The sequence below is a fragment of the Fukomys damarensis genome, unplaced genomic scaffold (genome assembly GCF_012274545.1).
Source record: "Fukomys damarensis isolate Sample0158 unplaced genomic scaffold, DMR_v1.0_HiC HiC_scaffold_34, whole genome shotgun sequence".
NCBI classification, from domain to species: domain Eukaryota; kingdom Metazoa; phylum Chordata; class Mammalia; order Rodentia; family Bathyergidae; genus Fukomys; species Fukomys damarensis.
The window spans coordinates 19,532,308-19,549,155 of NW_022900946.1; the positions used below are offsets into that span (position 1 = coordinate 19,532,308).

At 38.4% G+C, this 16,848-nt stretch overlaps 1 protein-coding gene across 1 annotated transcript in view; it reads left to right on the plus strand.

The window, feature by feature from the left end:
* The window catches only part of Crebbp (CREB binding protein), a 132,875-nt gene that overhangs the window by 18,135 nt on the left and 97,892 nt on the right, over window positions 1-16,848 (plus strand). Inside the window, exon 2 of the mRNA XM_010644189.3 lies at window positions 6,605-7,314. Within this exon, the coding sequence (XP_010642491.1) occupies window positions 6,605-7,314 (710 nt within the window). The remainder of the gene's footprint in view (window positions 1-6,604; window positions 7,315-16,848) is intronic.

The window sequence follows — 16,848 nt, forward strand, 5'->3', positions numbered from 1 at the left end:
TGAGTAGGCAGTTGTGAGCTGCACAGACAGCATCCTTGCCCTAGTGGCGCTTACACGCTAATGAGTTACAGTGTAAAGTTGTAGTATAACTTTAATTCATTCATTATATCTTTAGAGTACCAGAGTTAGTACTTTAGGCTTATAGAAGATATGACAAAATGGCTTGTCCATGTTTTGGTAGAAAAGCCAATTAATTCTGTCAGTAGAGCAAATTTGAATTCCAACTCAAAGAAAAAAATAAAGTCTTCAATTAGAAAGAGGAGACTAGAAAACCTGATGATTAAAATTTTTTTATTAGTACATGTTTGCAGTATATAATGATTACATTCATCGTGGTGAGTTGATACATGTACATAACACATCTTAATTCTTTTTGTAACACTTCTCCTTCCCTGCTTCCCCCTCCATCTCTTGGTCTTTTTCTCATTTGCAAAAGATCTGTCTCACTAGATGTGAGGGGATCTGGCAATCACTAGGGTCTATTTGGCTGATCTGGTTGGCTAGGCAGGTGTTCCTTCATCCCACCATTTCCTTGTTCATCCCTCTTGAAGCTGCCTGCTTGGTTGATGAGGATGACTTCCCCCAAATGAGGAGTACTGCTTCCTTGGTCAAAGCTATATGATTAGCTTTGTTCTCCTGCTAGAACCTCCAAATAAGCTCTCAAGGCCAGATGATATGTTTGACGGATGGCATCTGAAACTTCGTATGTGTGTGGGGGTCCTAAAGATTGAATCCAGGTGTGCTCTGCCACTGAGGTATGTTCCCAGGCCTTTTTTATTTTCATTTGGAGACAGTGTTTGACTAAGTTGCCCAGGTGGGACTTGAACTTGTGGTTTTCCTGCTTTATCCTCCCTCAGTGATAGAATCACGGGTGTGCACTACCACACCCACCTTGAAATTTTCAAAAGCGATTCAGCCAGTTACTGGGTGTTGTTTTGAGGTGGAGTCTTGCTTTGTTGGCCAGGCTTTCCTTGAATTCCTATGCTCGGGTGATCCTCCTGCTTCAGCTTCCTAAGTAGCTGGGACATTGGGTGCATGTCATCCTGCCTGGCTCATCCTGGTATTTGACTCTGTAAATGAGAAGCCTCTGCCTCTCTCTTCTCTCCAGTACCTGCTAGTAGTTTGTTCTTTGTTTAAGATGAAATAGTGATTTCCCATGTTTAAATATCGCATGATTTCTCTTATATGAAAAACCTGAAATACAAATCAAGAGCAAAATACAAGATAGATAATAGGAAGTAAAGTGACACATCTTTTGCAGAAGGGAAGACCAAGAGATGAGGAAAGGGGCAGGGGAGGGAGAGAAAAAATAATTAAGATATATTATGTACATGTATGCTTCCCATGAGGAATATAATCATTATGTACTATGAATGTACTAATAAAACAATTGGGGAAAAAAGATGAAATAGTGATTTCTGACAATCGTAAATTATTAACCTCATAAATGATGTGGGATACCATTGAATGTTTGGTGTTCAGAAGTGATCATCACCAGGACAAGATCTCTGTGTGTAGACTGCAGGTTTGGGTTTCCTGACTAGCAGTGAAATATCCTTTGCCATCTTACTTGTGACTTTGTCTACTCTAAAACCCTTGCATCCATCTTCATCAGACCCGTTCAGCCTCGCACGTATATGTGATAGAAACTGGGAAGCTGTAGCTTCTGTTTTATCTTGTATTTGTTTAGTGAAAGGGGCAGGCTCCAGGTTGGTGGCCAGGAAGCCCAAGAGAAAACATTCTTGTCCCTAGCCATGGAAGTGTGGCAGGTGGTGTTTGGCATTTGATGTGTAACCAAAAAGTCCTCCTGCTAATGGTGAAGGCCCTAGAAGCACATTGTCTGCCATATTGTGCAGGCTCAAGCTTGCGTTCTCTTGGGGCTCTGAGTATTGAGAGACAGAAATTTACCTGGGATTGGAAGTGGTAAGCTCTCAATCTTGAACTAGGAACTTCTGATGATTCAGATTGCTATTGCTCAATCCCCATGTTGAAACACTGTGATGTGTAGAAAGAATAGTTGTGCCATTTTTGCAACATCCTGGCCTACCTTCTTCAGTGTACTTCGTCAGTTTTTTTGAACTAGAATATAAGAAAAGTGGTGAGAACAAGAATAATGATAGGGATACTGAATGTGCGTAACTTGTCTTTATCTTTAAATTGCCATACCTAATATTTTTGGTTGTATGCATGTTCATATGTATTTTGGACTTGTTACTGAGGATGTAAGAATTAGTTCTCAATACACCCAAACAATTGTTAAGTTTATGTTTGAACTGAAGTCGGATGAAAGAAATGTGATCAGGGTTGTCGGAGTGTGACAGACAAGTCAAAATTGAAACCGTAATGTTAACCTGAGAATAGTGCCCTGCCTGTAACTATAAAATTTGCTTCTGCTTGGTAAAAACTAGAATAAGCCATAAATGAAGAGTGATAGATCTGAGAGTGGTAGAATGGTGGGTGAATTTTTAAAAACAAGAAAATTTTAGAGTGAAATTCTGCAGGGTATTATAAAATAATAACTGTCCATGGCACAAGATGCCGTAGTCCAACTTTTATCATGTAACCTTGGGGTGATGGTACTTCAATGAAGAGATTAAGCAGTTCAGGTACACACAGCCCATTTTTAAGTCAGGATCTACATTACTGTGTTGAGTTTTTCTGTTTTACACTGAGCCAGGGCCACGGCATGACCTTGTGAGTTTACCTAACTGTTCTTGTGGAGTTATCTGCGGTCATTTGGCCTTGCCTCCCTTTCTTGGAAAGAGTGCTTGAAAGATTTTTTCAGAAGAATTTCTACATGTAGGTTCTACACTTTAGGTATGAAATATTTGGAGTCTCTTCTAAGATTCCCATCCCAGCCAGGTATATAGGAAGGAAAGCTGATCTCTAGCACAATGCTGTACTTTTTTTTCTTTTGTTTTCTGTCCCCCCCGCCCAGCCCTCTTGGTACTGGAGATCGAACTCGGGACCTTGAGCTTGAGAGGCAGGCGGCAGGAGCACTGAGCTAAATCCCCAGCCCAGTGCTGTACTTTTTGATTAGAATGAAGTTTAATTTTCATGCGTGTAGATTAAGGGGCACTGCACTTTTAAAAATTGTTTTTTTAAAGAGTGTTGAATAAAAAGTATGTGTGCTCATATGGACAAAGCCTAGAAGGCAGCAGACATAGAACATTAATTAATGGTGGAGAGGATTTTTTAAAAATTCACGTGATTTGTATCTGGAGACCATAATGACTCTCCAAATTGTGGATACCCATAGTAGCATAAAACCCTGGGTACTTCCTTGTACTCTCTTGGAGCTGTCTGCTCTATTCAGAATCATATTCTTGTCTTTTCAAAATGATGTCCTATGACTCAAAAGGACAGACAAAATAGCTGGCATCTACTCTTTTTTTTTGAGACAATGTTTTGCTAAGTTACCCAGGATAGGCTTGAGCTTGCAATCCTCCTGCTTCAGCTTCTTTGAGTGGTGGACAAAAGTTTGTTATTGCATCTGGCTGTCATCCATGTATACTCTTCAGAAATAACACTTACGGGACACAAAAGCTGAAAAGCCTTTGTAGATTAAATGAGGTAGATGTGACCACTGAGTTCACTGGGATCCTGAAGTGCTTCTTGATAGGGAGAATGAATATCATAAAAGGCGTTACTGGGATAACCACAGAATTTGAGTAGAGGCAGTATATTAACTATACACTCCATGTTATACTTCCTGAATTTGACAAGTGTACCGATTGTGTAAAAAGGTGTTCTTAGCTCATAACATACTAAATACTTAGGAAAAGATCCTACCATCTGCAATTTAAGTTATAGGGGTCTGGAAAAACTACAGATGTGTGCTTGGCAAATAGCATGTCAGTCCTTACAATCAGGTGGTGAGTGTGTGTTAAAGGTGTGTGTTAGAAGTGGTTTGGTAGGCAGGTAAATGCAGAGAATTTGGGAAGTTGAGAAGAGAGACTGGTCAGTTCTGAAGCCTAGTAAAAATCTGCATAATCACTGTGTTTAATCTGAGTAGGACTAGGTGGGTTTTCTAGATCAAGAGCACATTCAGAAGAAAGATTACTGATTTACATAACAACTTGCTGTGTTAATGGCTAGAAAGTAGGATACATCCAGAGGTGCCTTGTAAAAGGTCAACAAGAGGGCCTTTATATTAAACACCAGTTAAAATAGTTTAAGCCATAGGAAGTATATTTTCTCACATAACAAGAAATCAGAAAGTAGAGAAGCTCCAGAATTCAACAGCTCAGATTTGGCCGACTCAGGTGTTGTTTTTTAGTGTGTCCATATGCAGTGTGAGAGTGATGGTAGTTCTTTTCTAGGTTGCAAAGCCCTGACAAAATCTCGTGAGGAAAAGGGAATTCTTTCTGAGTATCCCTTAGTATTGGGAAGCAGAGTATTTTCCAGAAAAATCTTGGTTAGTAGCCATTCAGCTTTCTGTAGCTGAGATTCTGTTACCTGCTTGGAGAAGGTGGCCATGACTCTTGGCTTATCTGATCACTCTCCTTCCTGTGGCCAGGGAAAATGCTGTCCTTCCTCAGAGGCAACCATCTCAGAAACACAGGTTTTGCCAGCAGTGAGGGAGGAGGCTGTTGGATAAGCAGACATTAGCATCTACCCTGAAAAGGCTCTTAAATTTTTAAAAGTGGGAGGGGTATTTAAGTGTGGTAAACAAACGAAAAACACCAGTCTTATTCTGCCAGGGCAGCGAATTTGATTTTTGGTACATTACGTTCCAGCCATTGTTCTAATCTTACTCTATATGCTATTTTGCATGCATTTTCCATTGGCTTATTTTTCTGAAACATACATACATTTTTCTATATTTCTACAGTTACAATTATTTAATAACTGTAAGGATGTTTCATAACATCTGGCAGCTTATTAATCCTTCTGTTATTGGATAACAGTAATAATAGTAATAGCTAATGCTTACTGAATTACTCATAGGCATTGTTTGCTTTTCATCCATTCATTTAGTTCTCATAGCACCCCTGGGGGTGAAGGAACCATTATCACCCCTGGTTTCCAAGTGAGGAAACTGAGGCACAGAAAGGCTGCATTCCATCTGGTAAATGGGGAGCTGGAGGCAGATCTGAGTTGCAAGTGTACATATTCCCAGTCTAGGATGTGTAACTAGCACACTAAACTGTTTCTAGGTATTGCTTGCCTCTGTTTTTATTTTTGTTTTCTCTTATCTTTTCTTTCTGTTTCGGGTAATTCTTGAGTTGCATGGTCTGCTTGCTGTGGGAACCCATGGGAAGGAGTACAAATGATAAAATTACTTTTCAGAGGATTGTTACTTTGAGAGAAGCCAGAAAAAAGGAGTTGCTTAAATTTTCATTTGATGACCAAGAAGAATGATCTATTTTGTTTACTATTGTATTTTCCTTTGGTATAGTTACTGCTGCTTAATGTGATTTGCCCATTTATACTTGTTCTCATCTCAGTCTTGCATGATTGAGTTTGCTTTCGTATAATACAAATATTTAAACTTTTTAGTGTTTTTAATTTTTGTATGTATTTATTATTTTGGGCAGCTTCAATACTGTGAAATCACTAATCTTGGTTTATGTTATGGGTAGTTTAAAAAATTATTTAACTTTTAAATATATAGTTAATTAAAATCAAGCTTTAATCTGGTGGCTATTTTAGATTGCTATTCATCTAACCTAATGTCCAGTTACACCTTCTCTCTCCTGGTACTGGGGATTGAACCCAGGGCCTTTGCACTAAACTGTATCTGTTTTTAAATTTTTTGAGACAGAGTCTTGCTAAATTGTTTAGGCTAGACTACAACTTGGGATCCTCCTACCTCAGCCTCACTCAGTGCTGGAATTATAGCTGTACACCACTATCCCTGGCTATATCAAATTCATTTTTACACACGTACGTTCTTTTATTTATTTATTTATTTATTTATGTTTGGTTTTTTGAGACATGGTCTCACTGTGTAGTTGAGACTGACTTGGAACTCTCTTTGTAGCCCAGGCTGGTCTCGAACTCACAGCGATCCCCCTGCCTCAGCCTCCCAAGTGCTGGGATTACAGGTGTGCGCCACCACACCCAGCTACACACATACATTTTTGTTGTTGTTGTTGTTTTGTTTTTTTGAGACAGCATCTCACTATGTAGTTGAGACTGACCTAGAACTTTCTATGTAGCCCAGGCTGGTCTCGAACTCATAGCGACCCTCCTGCCTCAGCCTCCCTAGTGCTGGGATTACAGGCGTGCGCCATCATGCCCGGCTACACACATACATTCTTAAAAGCATTTTAATGTTTTAATTTTGTGAGTTTCTTGGCTTCCCATTGTTACCCTTTAATTTGTATATCTGAGTTTTTTGCCATACCGCACTATTATTTTTTAATATGATAAAAACTAGCAGGGCTGGCCCTCTTTTTATTTTTGTCTGATGTTTCTCTTTTCAGAACTTGAAATGTATTTTTCTTTGTTTTATTTTCCCAAGCGAAGTTTCGTATCATTTTGATACTATTTTAAAGATATGCTATTGGTGTTAAATGCCCTATTAAGATCATAGTAACATATGACATTTGGAGAGCTATTATGGTTGCTTATTTTCTCATTTCTGTTTAATTTCTAGATTTTGGATCTTTGTTTGACTTGGAAAATGATCTTCCTGATGAGCTGATCCCCAATGGAGAATTAGGCCTTTTAAACAGTGGGAACCTTGTTCCAGATGCTGCTTCCAAACATAAACAATTGTCGGAGCTTCTTCGAGGAGGCACTGGCTCTAGTATCAACCCAGGAATAGGAAATGTGAGCGCCAGCAGCCCTGTGCAGCAGGGCCTTGGAGGTCAGGCCCAAGGACAGCCAAACAGTACAAACATGGCCAGCCTGGGTGCCATGGGCAAAAGCCCCCTGAACCAGGGAGATTCATCAGCCGCCAGCCTGCCCAAACAAGCAGCCAGCACCTCTGGACCCACACCCCCTGCTTCCCAAGCACTGAATCCACAAGCACAAAAGCAAGTGGGGCTGGTAACGAGCAGTCCTGCCACATCTCAGACTGGACCTGGGATCTGCATAAATGCCAACTTTAACCAGACCCACCCTGGCCTCCTCAATAGTAACTCTGGCCATAGTTTAATGAATCAGGCCCAGCAAGGGCAAGCGCAAGTCATGAATGGATCTCTTGGGGCTGCTGGTAGAGGAAGGGGAGCTGGAATGCCGTACCCTGCTCCAGCTATGCAGGCGGCCACAAGCAGTGTCCTGGCCGAGACATTAACGCAGGTTTCCCCGCAAATGGCTGGCCACGCGGGACTGAACACGGCACAGGCAGGAGGCATGACCAAGGTAAGTGAGCTGAAGTACTTAATGCTTGCTGCCCAACTACCAGATTTTTTCAAAGATGGTAAGATAGGACAACATGACCACTTCCTATCTCTTCTGTCAGGCTTTGCACACACCACTGATGTACAGAAAAGACAGATTGGTTATGTGGAGCTTTTCTTTTTGGATTAAAGGTCTGTGTCCCATGTCTTTAAAATAAGGTGGTTTTTGTTATGTTTCGTTTTTAAACTGGAGTTGAACCTAGGGTCTTGCACATGCTAGAGAAGTACTGTACTACTGAGCTATATCCCCAGCCTATTTTATTTTGGGCTTTTGTTTTGTTTTTTTTTGTTTTTTTTGTTTTTTTTTTTTTTGTGGGCTTTTGGGAGGGTACGAGGGATTGAACTCAGGACCTTGTGCTTGCAAGGCAGGCGCAGTGCTACTGAACTAAATCCCCAGCCCACCGTTTTGTTTTGAAATAGGTCTTTGGCCAAGTTGCCCACAGTGTCTTCAAACTTGTGGTCCTCCTGCCTTAGCCTTCCTTAGCTAGAATTACAGAAGTGTACCACTATGGATGATTAAAATGAAAACTCTTAAGAAGCTACCAGAATATCCTGCAGGTCAGGCAGTTGGATAATACGGGGAATAATGACCTTGGAGTGGTTGTTACTTTTTATTTTTTAGTCTCTGAGGAAAATGTGTAGAAATGGGACCAGATAGTTGAAATAGGCAACTTCTGCTGAGAATTAGCTTTTTATTGCACTGTGGTCCTAGTAAAAGATGCTTCATACCTCATCTTACATAGCTAATGAGGTACTTCTTCCTGAATACCCACTTGGGAACATGTTTATGAAATAACTTTTATCTTACTCCTGAAGATCCTGTGTTTCAAGGAGGGTAGCCCCTGCCACAGTTAACAGGAGAGAGGTTAGGCAGAACCGGGGTAAGTACAAACCCTTGGGTTCCACTAGAAATACCAGAGTAGCAGTACTCAAAGTGGAGTCCCCAGTTCCGCAGCCTTGGCATTACCTGGAGCTGGTTAGAAAGGCAGTCTGCCAACTCGGAAACTGGGCTAAAGTTTTTAGGCAGTCCTGAGGCCCCTGCAAGACTGAAAGCTCTAAATTAATTGCATTTATCTCTTGAAATACTGGTAGAGGGAGACGCAAATTTAAATTTTAGTTGTACCTAGCATTTGAAGAAAGGTCTGGGTTTGTGCCTTTCAGAATTGGATTGAGAGAAGATTTCTAATGTGTTTATGTCTCCTGCATAGATCAGTGTTTTTATCTTCCTAATTCATTCATCACTACATACTACCCAGTTTTAAAAACCTTGAGAATTCAAGTCATATATAAGAGTAGACTTAATAGCTTGAAACAGTGATTCTCAAATGTTTTGGTACCAGGATTTCTGAAAAATCTTAAAAGTTACTGGAGAACTCAAGAGGTTTCTTTAAAATTAGTATTTACAGAGAATTTTGATACACAAGCACATATTACATTAGCATTCAAACTCAGTGACTTACACCTCAAAGTTTGGAAAACTCCCTTGTGTTCTTGTGACAAGAGTAAAAACATCAAATCATGTCTTAGTGTTTTTATAGAGACAGTTTTGATGATGTGTCCTCTGAAAGTGTCCAGCGCCTTAAATTGTAGAGAGCCACTGATAAATGACTATAAAAGTGAGAATTTATAGAACTAAATGTGAAATTGTTTTCACATGTAACTACATTAGCCATTTCTTCATGTGACCCAGTATCCACTATTCAAGTTTCCAGTGGTCTATTTCATTATATGTTTTTATGGATTTGTATTCAAAATCTGAATAGTACATATTTCAGTCAGTGGATAGGGCCCATACAGATCTATTTGTCTATAGCAGTGATGGCAAACCTTTTAGAGCTTTCAGTGATAACAAGCAGCCCACTGTGGTGTGCATGCCATAGTTCCACCACTGGTCTGTGGGATCCTTAACTTAATAGTTGAAGAAAGTGTTATTTTCATTGTTGCTTACTTTTTGTCCTATGGAGTTCCCTGGAGTCTTGATTTGCCAGTACCACCTATAACACTTTATGTTCCTCTTTCCACTGAAGTTTTTTTTTTTTTTTAATTCCACCCTGCAGATCTTTTCTTTGTTGAGAATGCTCTTCCTGTCAAACCATACCTTGTAAATGTCTACCACCTGTATATGGAAATCAAGCCACATTGGTGTGGTAGAGCAATTGTTTCTTTCTGTTTCTTTTTTTTTTTTTTTTTTTTTTTTTTTGGTACTGGGGATCGACTTGGGCCCTTGGGCTTGTGAAGCAGGCGGTGGAACCACTGAGCTAAATCCCTGGCAAGCAGTTGTTTCTTGATACCTGCAGATACTCCAAAGTGTCGATGGTGATGGGAACTTGCATTTTTGAAACACTTGTTGTGGCCTTTGGGTGCGGCAAAGGAACCAATGGTGGTGAGCAAGTTGGAAGAACAGGAGACAAGTCTATTTCAGACCATTCATTCTTTGACGTTTTGAAATACAGAGTGGAAGCAGACTTCCTAGGCACCTTGCTGTTTTACTCAACAGTGTAACCTAGATGTCTTTCCATGTTGGAGCACACACAGATTTTTTCTTTCCTATTGATAACAAAGTATTCTGATACTGTGATTTAGTGAATCCTCTGATGGTGAACATTTGGATTGTTTCTGACTTTTTACTTGTACAAACAGTGCTACAGTGATCATAATTTGAGTGGGCATAGCCACTATGGAATAGATTCTGTAAAGCCAAATTGTTAGGTCAAAGAGTTTGCTATTTTGTTTTTAGAAAGTAAATATGGAGCCAGGGATGTGGCTCTGTGGTGCTGCACCTGCCTGGCAAGCGCAAGGTCCTGAGTTCAGTCGCCTGTACTAGATAGTAAATATGCACTTAATTTAATGATAATCCCAAGAAACACTAAGAATTGAAAAGTTAATGTCTCTTAATTCTTGAACTTTAGTTCTCTCTTATTCTCTCACAAAAAGCAAGCATTATTTCTTATCTTGCCATGGGTAATCTGTACATGTAGAGGAGTGGGTGAGTGTGTGTGTATAGGTGATAGCTCCCCTAAACATAGAGAGTGATACCATCTTTCTTTGAGTTCCTTTCCCCTGCCACTTAATACAAGTTGGAAATGGTTCTGTTTCATATAACTGTCAATCATTCTTCATAAGTATAGTATTAAGTCCCTGATTGGGTACATTTTAATTTCTAAGATATGTGCCCTGTAGACATTTAGATTGCTTGTAGTGTACTTACTGTTGTCATGGGTTCACTTTATACAAACATATATGCATCTTTCTATAGTTCAGAGACTGTTGGATAAACTCGTGGAAGTAGAACTTTTGTTATACAGAACACTGACATTTAAAATAAAGATAGATATTACCAGATATCCAGAAGTATTGTGTAAATTACACCTTCACCACAGTGAATAATTCCCTATCTGAATCCTAACCAGAACTGGGTATTATTAGATAGAAGTATTCTTGTACTTTTTTTGTCATTCTGTTAGGCAGATAATCTGTAATAGGATTGTCTTTTCATAAATTCATTTCTCTTTTGCTAATTGCTTATATTCTTGCTTATAGTCTTATATTCATTTCCCATTTGTTCTTGTTGGATTGTGGGTTTTTTTGTTTGTTTGGTTTTTTTGGGGGTTTTTTTGTACCGGGGACTGAACTCAGGTCATTGTGCTTGCAAGGCAGGCGGCAGAACCACTGAGCTAAATCCCCAGCTCTGGATTGTGTTCTTATTCTTTGTGTACTAAAAGTTTAAGTCTTTGGGCCAGGAATTTAGCTCAGTGGTTCTGCTGCCTGCCTTGCAAGCACAGGGTCCTAAGTTCCATCCCCAGTACCACCCCCTCAAAAAAAAAGTTTAAGTCTTTTAATAAATGTTTTTCCCCTTTTTTATTTGCCTAGTCCATTTTACTAGGAATATAGTCACAGATTTATAATACATGTTTTTTAGCAAGTATATGTTTTCTGTTTTTATGGGAACAAATAGGTCCAATTTTTCCTTTATTGATTTTAGATTTTATATCATGTTCAGAAATGCTATCTCTGTTCCAAAATTGTAAATATTCTTTTGTGCTGTGTGTGGTAGAGCATGCCTATAGTCTCAGTGACTCAGAATGCTGAGACAGTTTGATTTCTTGGGTTCATGACTGGCATGTATGAAGTTGTAGGTTCAGTCACTATACCCTTAAAAAGAAAAAAGTTTAAGAAAAAAGTATTTTCTTCTTATTCCTGGAATCTTTATTTCAGTATTAACCAAACAACAATTCAACAGTGTTTTTTCAAGTTATAGTCGTGCCAGTATGATTTGTTTGTTTGTTTGTTTGTTTTTTCCCAGGGATCGAATTCGGGTCCTTGCACTTGTGAAGCAGGCACTGGAACCACTAAGCTAAATCCCGGCCCAGTATAATTTATGTAGATATTGCTAATCCATTTTTATTCCAAACTAATGTGATGTACTGTTTTTAGTAAATACTTCAGTCACTTCTCAGTACACAAGGCTTGAGTCTAATTCTGAACCCTTTCCTTTCTACTACATTGATCTTTGCTTGTGCCTGTGCCAGAAATGTAGAATACTAGCTGTACATTGAGTTTTAGGTCCTGATGTTGCTTTTCAGATGTGTGGTTCTCAAGTCAGGCTACACATCAGAATTACCTGGGCAGTTTTAAAATATAGTGTGTAAACCTCAGTTAAGACTAGTTAAGTTAGACTCTCTGGGGAAGGAAAGAACCTTAATACAGTTTTTAGTTCTTCAATGATTTTCCTGACAAGCAGGGAAGAAAACCGTGATTCTAGATAAACATAAGGACTATATTTTAAATTCTTGAAAACAGGACTCTCCCTCCCCCCACCCCCAAAAAGAAGTTTGGGCTTTTGGTTGGGATTGTATTGAATTGTGCAAATCATTTTGGGAAAAATATGACTCCCCTGCCGCCCCGCCCTGCTGTGCTGAGAGTTGAACCCAGGCCCTGTGCATATGAGGCATGTAATGTGCCATTGTGCTATAGCCCTAGCCCTTTTTAAGACAGGGCCTCGCTGAGATGCCCAGAGTGGTCTCAACTTTTAATCCTCTTGCCTCAGCCTCCTGAGTAGCTGGTATTACAGAGGTGTACTACCATGCCTTGTTTAGGAATGTGACATTTTCATGGTTTTGTTACTTCTTGAATACCCTTATCCTATTTGTAGTATATCCTTGTATATGTTGACCAGAGGGTAGAATGGTTTTCTTTGTCTGGATACCCTTGCCATTATGGTTTTAGTTGTTAGTGGGGGATGAGTTCTATTTCATTATCTAATTGACTTGTTTTGTATAAGATGTTGATGTGTATATGTCACTTTGGTAATCTGCCCACTTTGTGGAATTCTTTTATTTATTCTAATACTTTCTGAAATATTCTTTTGGATTTTTCAAGTATATAGTTATTTTTTACATTATTGATAACTTTTGTCTTTGCCAGTATTTCTACCGATGTTAATGTTCTTTGGCATCTGTTTCTGACTTAAATGGAGATATAGCTGATGTTTCAAAAGTATAATGTGAGCTTTAGTTTGCAGTCAATATTATTTCTTTTAAAATTGGGGTATGATCTACTTCTCATATACTAGATGTTAAACTTTATCCCATTCCTCTTAGTAATTACCTTGAGATTCTTTTTTGCTTTGTGTTATCATCTTAGGTTTCCTTCTATAAAATGAAACCATTCCTATACTAATAAAATTAAATTGTAAATGCAATCCTAAATTTTACTTGCAGGCATTTCATTTAGAGGTTTTGCTTCTCCCTAATCAGTAATGAGATTGGTCTTTGTGCTATGTCAGAATTTTTCTGTCAGTGTTAACTTAGACTGCGGAAGTTTTCACATCTGTTCTCTGTACTGTTTAAGTAGTGTTGGCATGATCTTACTCCTTAAATCAAGAGACTTCGCCTGTACAGCTCTGTGGGTGGGCCTGAAGCTTTAGGATTTTTTTCCCCCCTCTTTTTTCCCCTTTCTTTTTTCAAAGAAACCCTTTGTCCCATCACCTAAATGAGCTAAGGTCTCTCACAACATTCTTGGTATTTTCTGTAGATATGAGTCCTTGTGGACTTTTGGTCTGTTAAATTCATATGTATCTGTGTAGTATCTATCCACATATTTACATTTGCTACTGAGAACAACCTAAAAATATTTTAACTCCGTTACTCTTCATTTTTAAAAGTACCAGGTAGGTACTACATCCTATTTGATCACCAGGTTGTATGTTAAGAAATTGAGAGGCACAAATATTGAATAACTTTCTGCAATTACATGTAGCCAGTAAGTGGCAGAACCCACTTGTATCTCATGTAGTCTGTCTAAGGACCTCTTAATCACTAACCTGTGCAGCTGTTCTTGGGTCAGCTCTATAATTTGAATTTTAATAGACATTTCTGAGTTGTGCTAAAATTCTTAGACATTCTTTTTTGAGACAGGGTCTTACTGTTGTAGTTCGGGCTCACCTTGAGCTCAATATGTAGCCCAGGCTGGCTTTGAACTCATTAGGATCTTTCTGCTTCAACCTCCTGGGTAATGGTGAGATTATAGGCCTGCACCGCCATGCCCAGCCCTAGGTAGTCTTGATGTTTATAATTATGTTCCCTTTCTCATTTTTAATTTTGTGTGACTCTTAAGCATTTAAAAAAGAGGAAAGAATGCCATTTCAACAACATGGAAATGAAAACAAGGCATGATGTAATTAAAATCAACAAAAAGTTATTTTTTTATTTCAACAAAAGCAAAACTTGATTTTCTCTTTCTCTTTTAGGTACCATGTTTCTACAGAAAATAACTCAGACACTTGACCTGTAGAAGAAATAACTTAAGTGGTATTTAGAAGCCACATGAGCACTCAGATTAGCTTTCTCCTGCTGCAGGTGCTGCGAAATATTGCTCTGCACAGAGAAGGTAGCTGGTACAAAGAGGAAAGTGTGATATTGCCTAGCCAAGTGGTCTAGAATCTGATTTTAAGGTTGATAAAATTTGCTTGTGTGGCCTAAGTTCTTTTAGTCCTTTCTGACATAGCCAAAAAGGAATCAAAATAAGCTTGCATGGTAAATCTTCTTCCCAGGGAAGAAGACTTTTTTTAAAATTAGCTTAAAATTTTATTAAAAATTACTTTGAAGTTTATTTAAATAAGGTTTTTAGAATATTCTTTTTTAGAAAGTGGCCAGAGACAACACAGAGCTTGTTTTTGCCAGAGTTCTTCCTCAAGTAAAGGTTTTCATTTAGATACTGACTTTTGGCTGCATTTGACCATTATTTTAGTCAGATGCTGTAAAGCGGTAGTTCTCAAACTTCAGGTTCTGAAGGACATGCAGAGCTAGGCCTCTTTGGATGGGGCCTAAAAATTTGCATTTTTAACCAGCTCCCAGGTGACCCCTAATTGTGCTGGTAGGGATTACGCTCAGAACCCATGCTCAGAAAAAATGGATTAGCAGAATATGGTCATTAAAGAATTACTAGAGCCATGTTGGATGTTAAAGTTTGCCTTCTCCATTTTGGCTGATTGGGAATTTCTAGTTTTTAATAGCAAGAAAAGTAATACTATACAGTTTTTCTGATGCTTTTCACTTTTTCATATGTCATCTCATCAGATCCTTAAAATGCACAGAAAGTAAAGAAATTTTGAGTTAAGAAATCCTAAGTTGGCTTCTTTTAAAAGATCACAACAAATAGGTTATAGAATGGAAGTTCAGTGTACAGGTTCTGTAGGCAGAGCTTTTGGTAGACATACTAAGTATTCTCAGAAAATGACTGCAGTGGAAGGTAAGGTGACACAAGATATCTTTTAAAATGTGTGATTCAAGATGTGCTTGACTCCCCTGGTAATTATCTATGAATTTCTTTTTAAATCTTTTTAATTAAATGAGATTGTATTTTTATACTAAATAGATTGGTTCATAGATAATACTCAGTACACTTAGCAGCAGTCCAGACTGGCTTTGCATACATAGGATAGCTTAGTGCTCAAGAGCAGTTTGGGCTTTGAGTTCTGGCATTAGTTGCCTCAGTTCATATGTAGACTCCAGTTGTTACTTGTGGGAAATTTACTTAGCTTGTCTTTGTGTGTGTGTGTGTGTGTGTGTGTGTGTGTGTGTGTGTGTGTGTGTCTTTTAAATGAGGAATAATAGTACCTGTCTCTGAGAATTGCTGTGTCAATTAAAAGGGAATGTTTTATAGATTTATTGTGCTGGTTAAATGAGATGTGTACATGGCATTCTCATTACAATGCCTAGGTTTCCTGAAAAGTTTTCAGACAGTTGAGGAGTGGTGCTTTGTTGCATAAAAGACTTGGAATAGACTACTTTTTGTAATATTTTCAGAGAACTTTTTCTAATCATAAAAATAGTTGATGTTTATTGTGTAAAATTTGAAAACACAAGAAGGTTTAGAAAACCATTTTCCATAATCCCATCACCCAGTTGTATACTTGGTATTAACTACATGATATTTTACTAAACAGTCTTTTATCTGTAATTATCTATCTTTTAAAAATCAGAGTCATTATTTCTTTCTCCCAGTTAACTTTATAGCTAATTATTCTCTGTAACAGCCAGAATGAATGTTTTATAGCAGAAATGAGACTGACTTGATAGCTCTCCCAAGTGATTATTTTGAAGACTAATACTACAGAAAGCCATTCATCTTTATTCATCAACTGAAGGTCAACCCTAAGAATCTGAAATCAAATACATACCTTTATTAAATTAAATTTTTTTTTTTTTTTACTTTTTAACATTTTTGAAGATTTAATTTACATGGAGTGAAATGAACAGATCTTGCATTTGTGAGAACTCACATGTTCATTTCCCATTTCCTGTAAAGATGTAGGATGTTTCTCTTAACTACAAAGTTCCTTTGCACCCTCCCTTTCTGTTTTCCTCTCAACTCCAACCCACAGTCACTCCTGGGATTTTTCACTATGAATTGATTTTGCCTGTGTTCACACTTCATATAAATGGAATCATACACTATGTGGTGTCCCCTGCTCCCATATCCCAAGCTTCTTTTGCTTAGCACATACTTGTTTTTTTAAATTCATGTATATTTCCTGAATCTGTAGTTGGTTTTGTTTTAAAATTGCTAGATAGTACTCTGTTGTATGAATGTGCCACAAATTGTTTATCTATTCTTCTGTTGATATATCGACTGTGGAATGGTTTCTAGTTTGGACTATTATGAATAAAGCTTCTATGAACATTTTTGTGTAAGTTTTTGTGTATATACAATTTTTCACTTCCCTTGGATAAGGAAGGTCTGTGTGTAGACTATTTGAAGGGTCACCAGACCATAGTCCACATCTGGCCCATAGCCTGCAACCTAACCGTGAGCTTTGTACTTTTAAAAGATAGCTTTTTTTAAAGAAAAGAGGCTGGGCCTGGTGGCTCATGCTTGTAATTCCAGCTCTTGGGAGACTAAGGAAGGAGGATCACGTGGAGTTCAAGGCCAGCCTGGGCTACAAAGTTGAAGTCCAAACCAGCCTGATTTACATGGTGAGACCCTATCTCAAAAA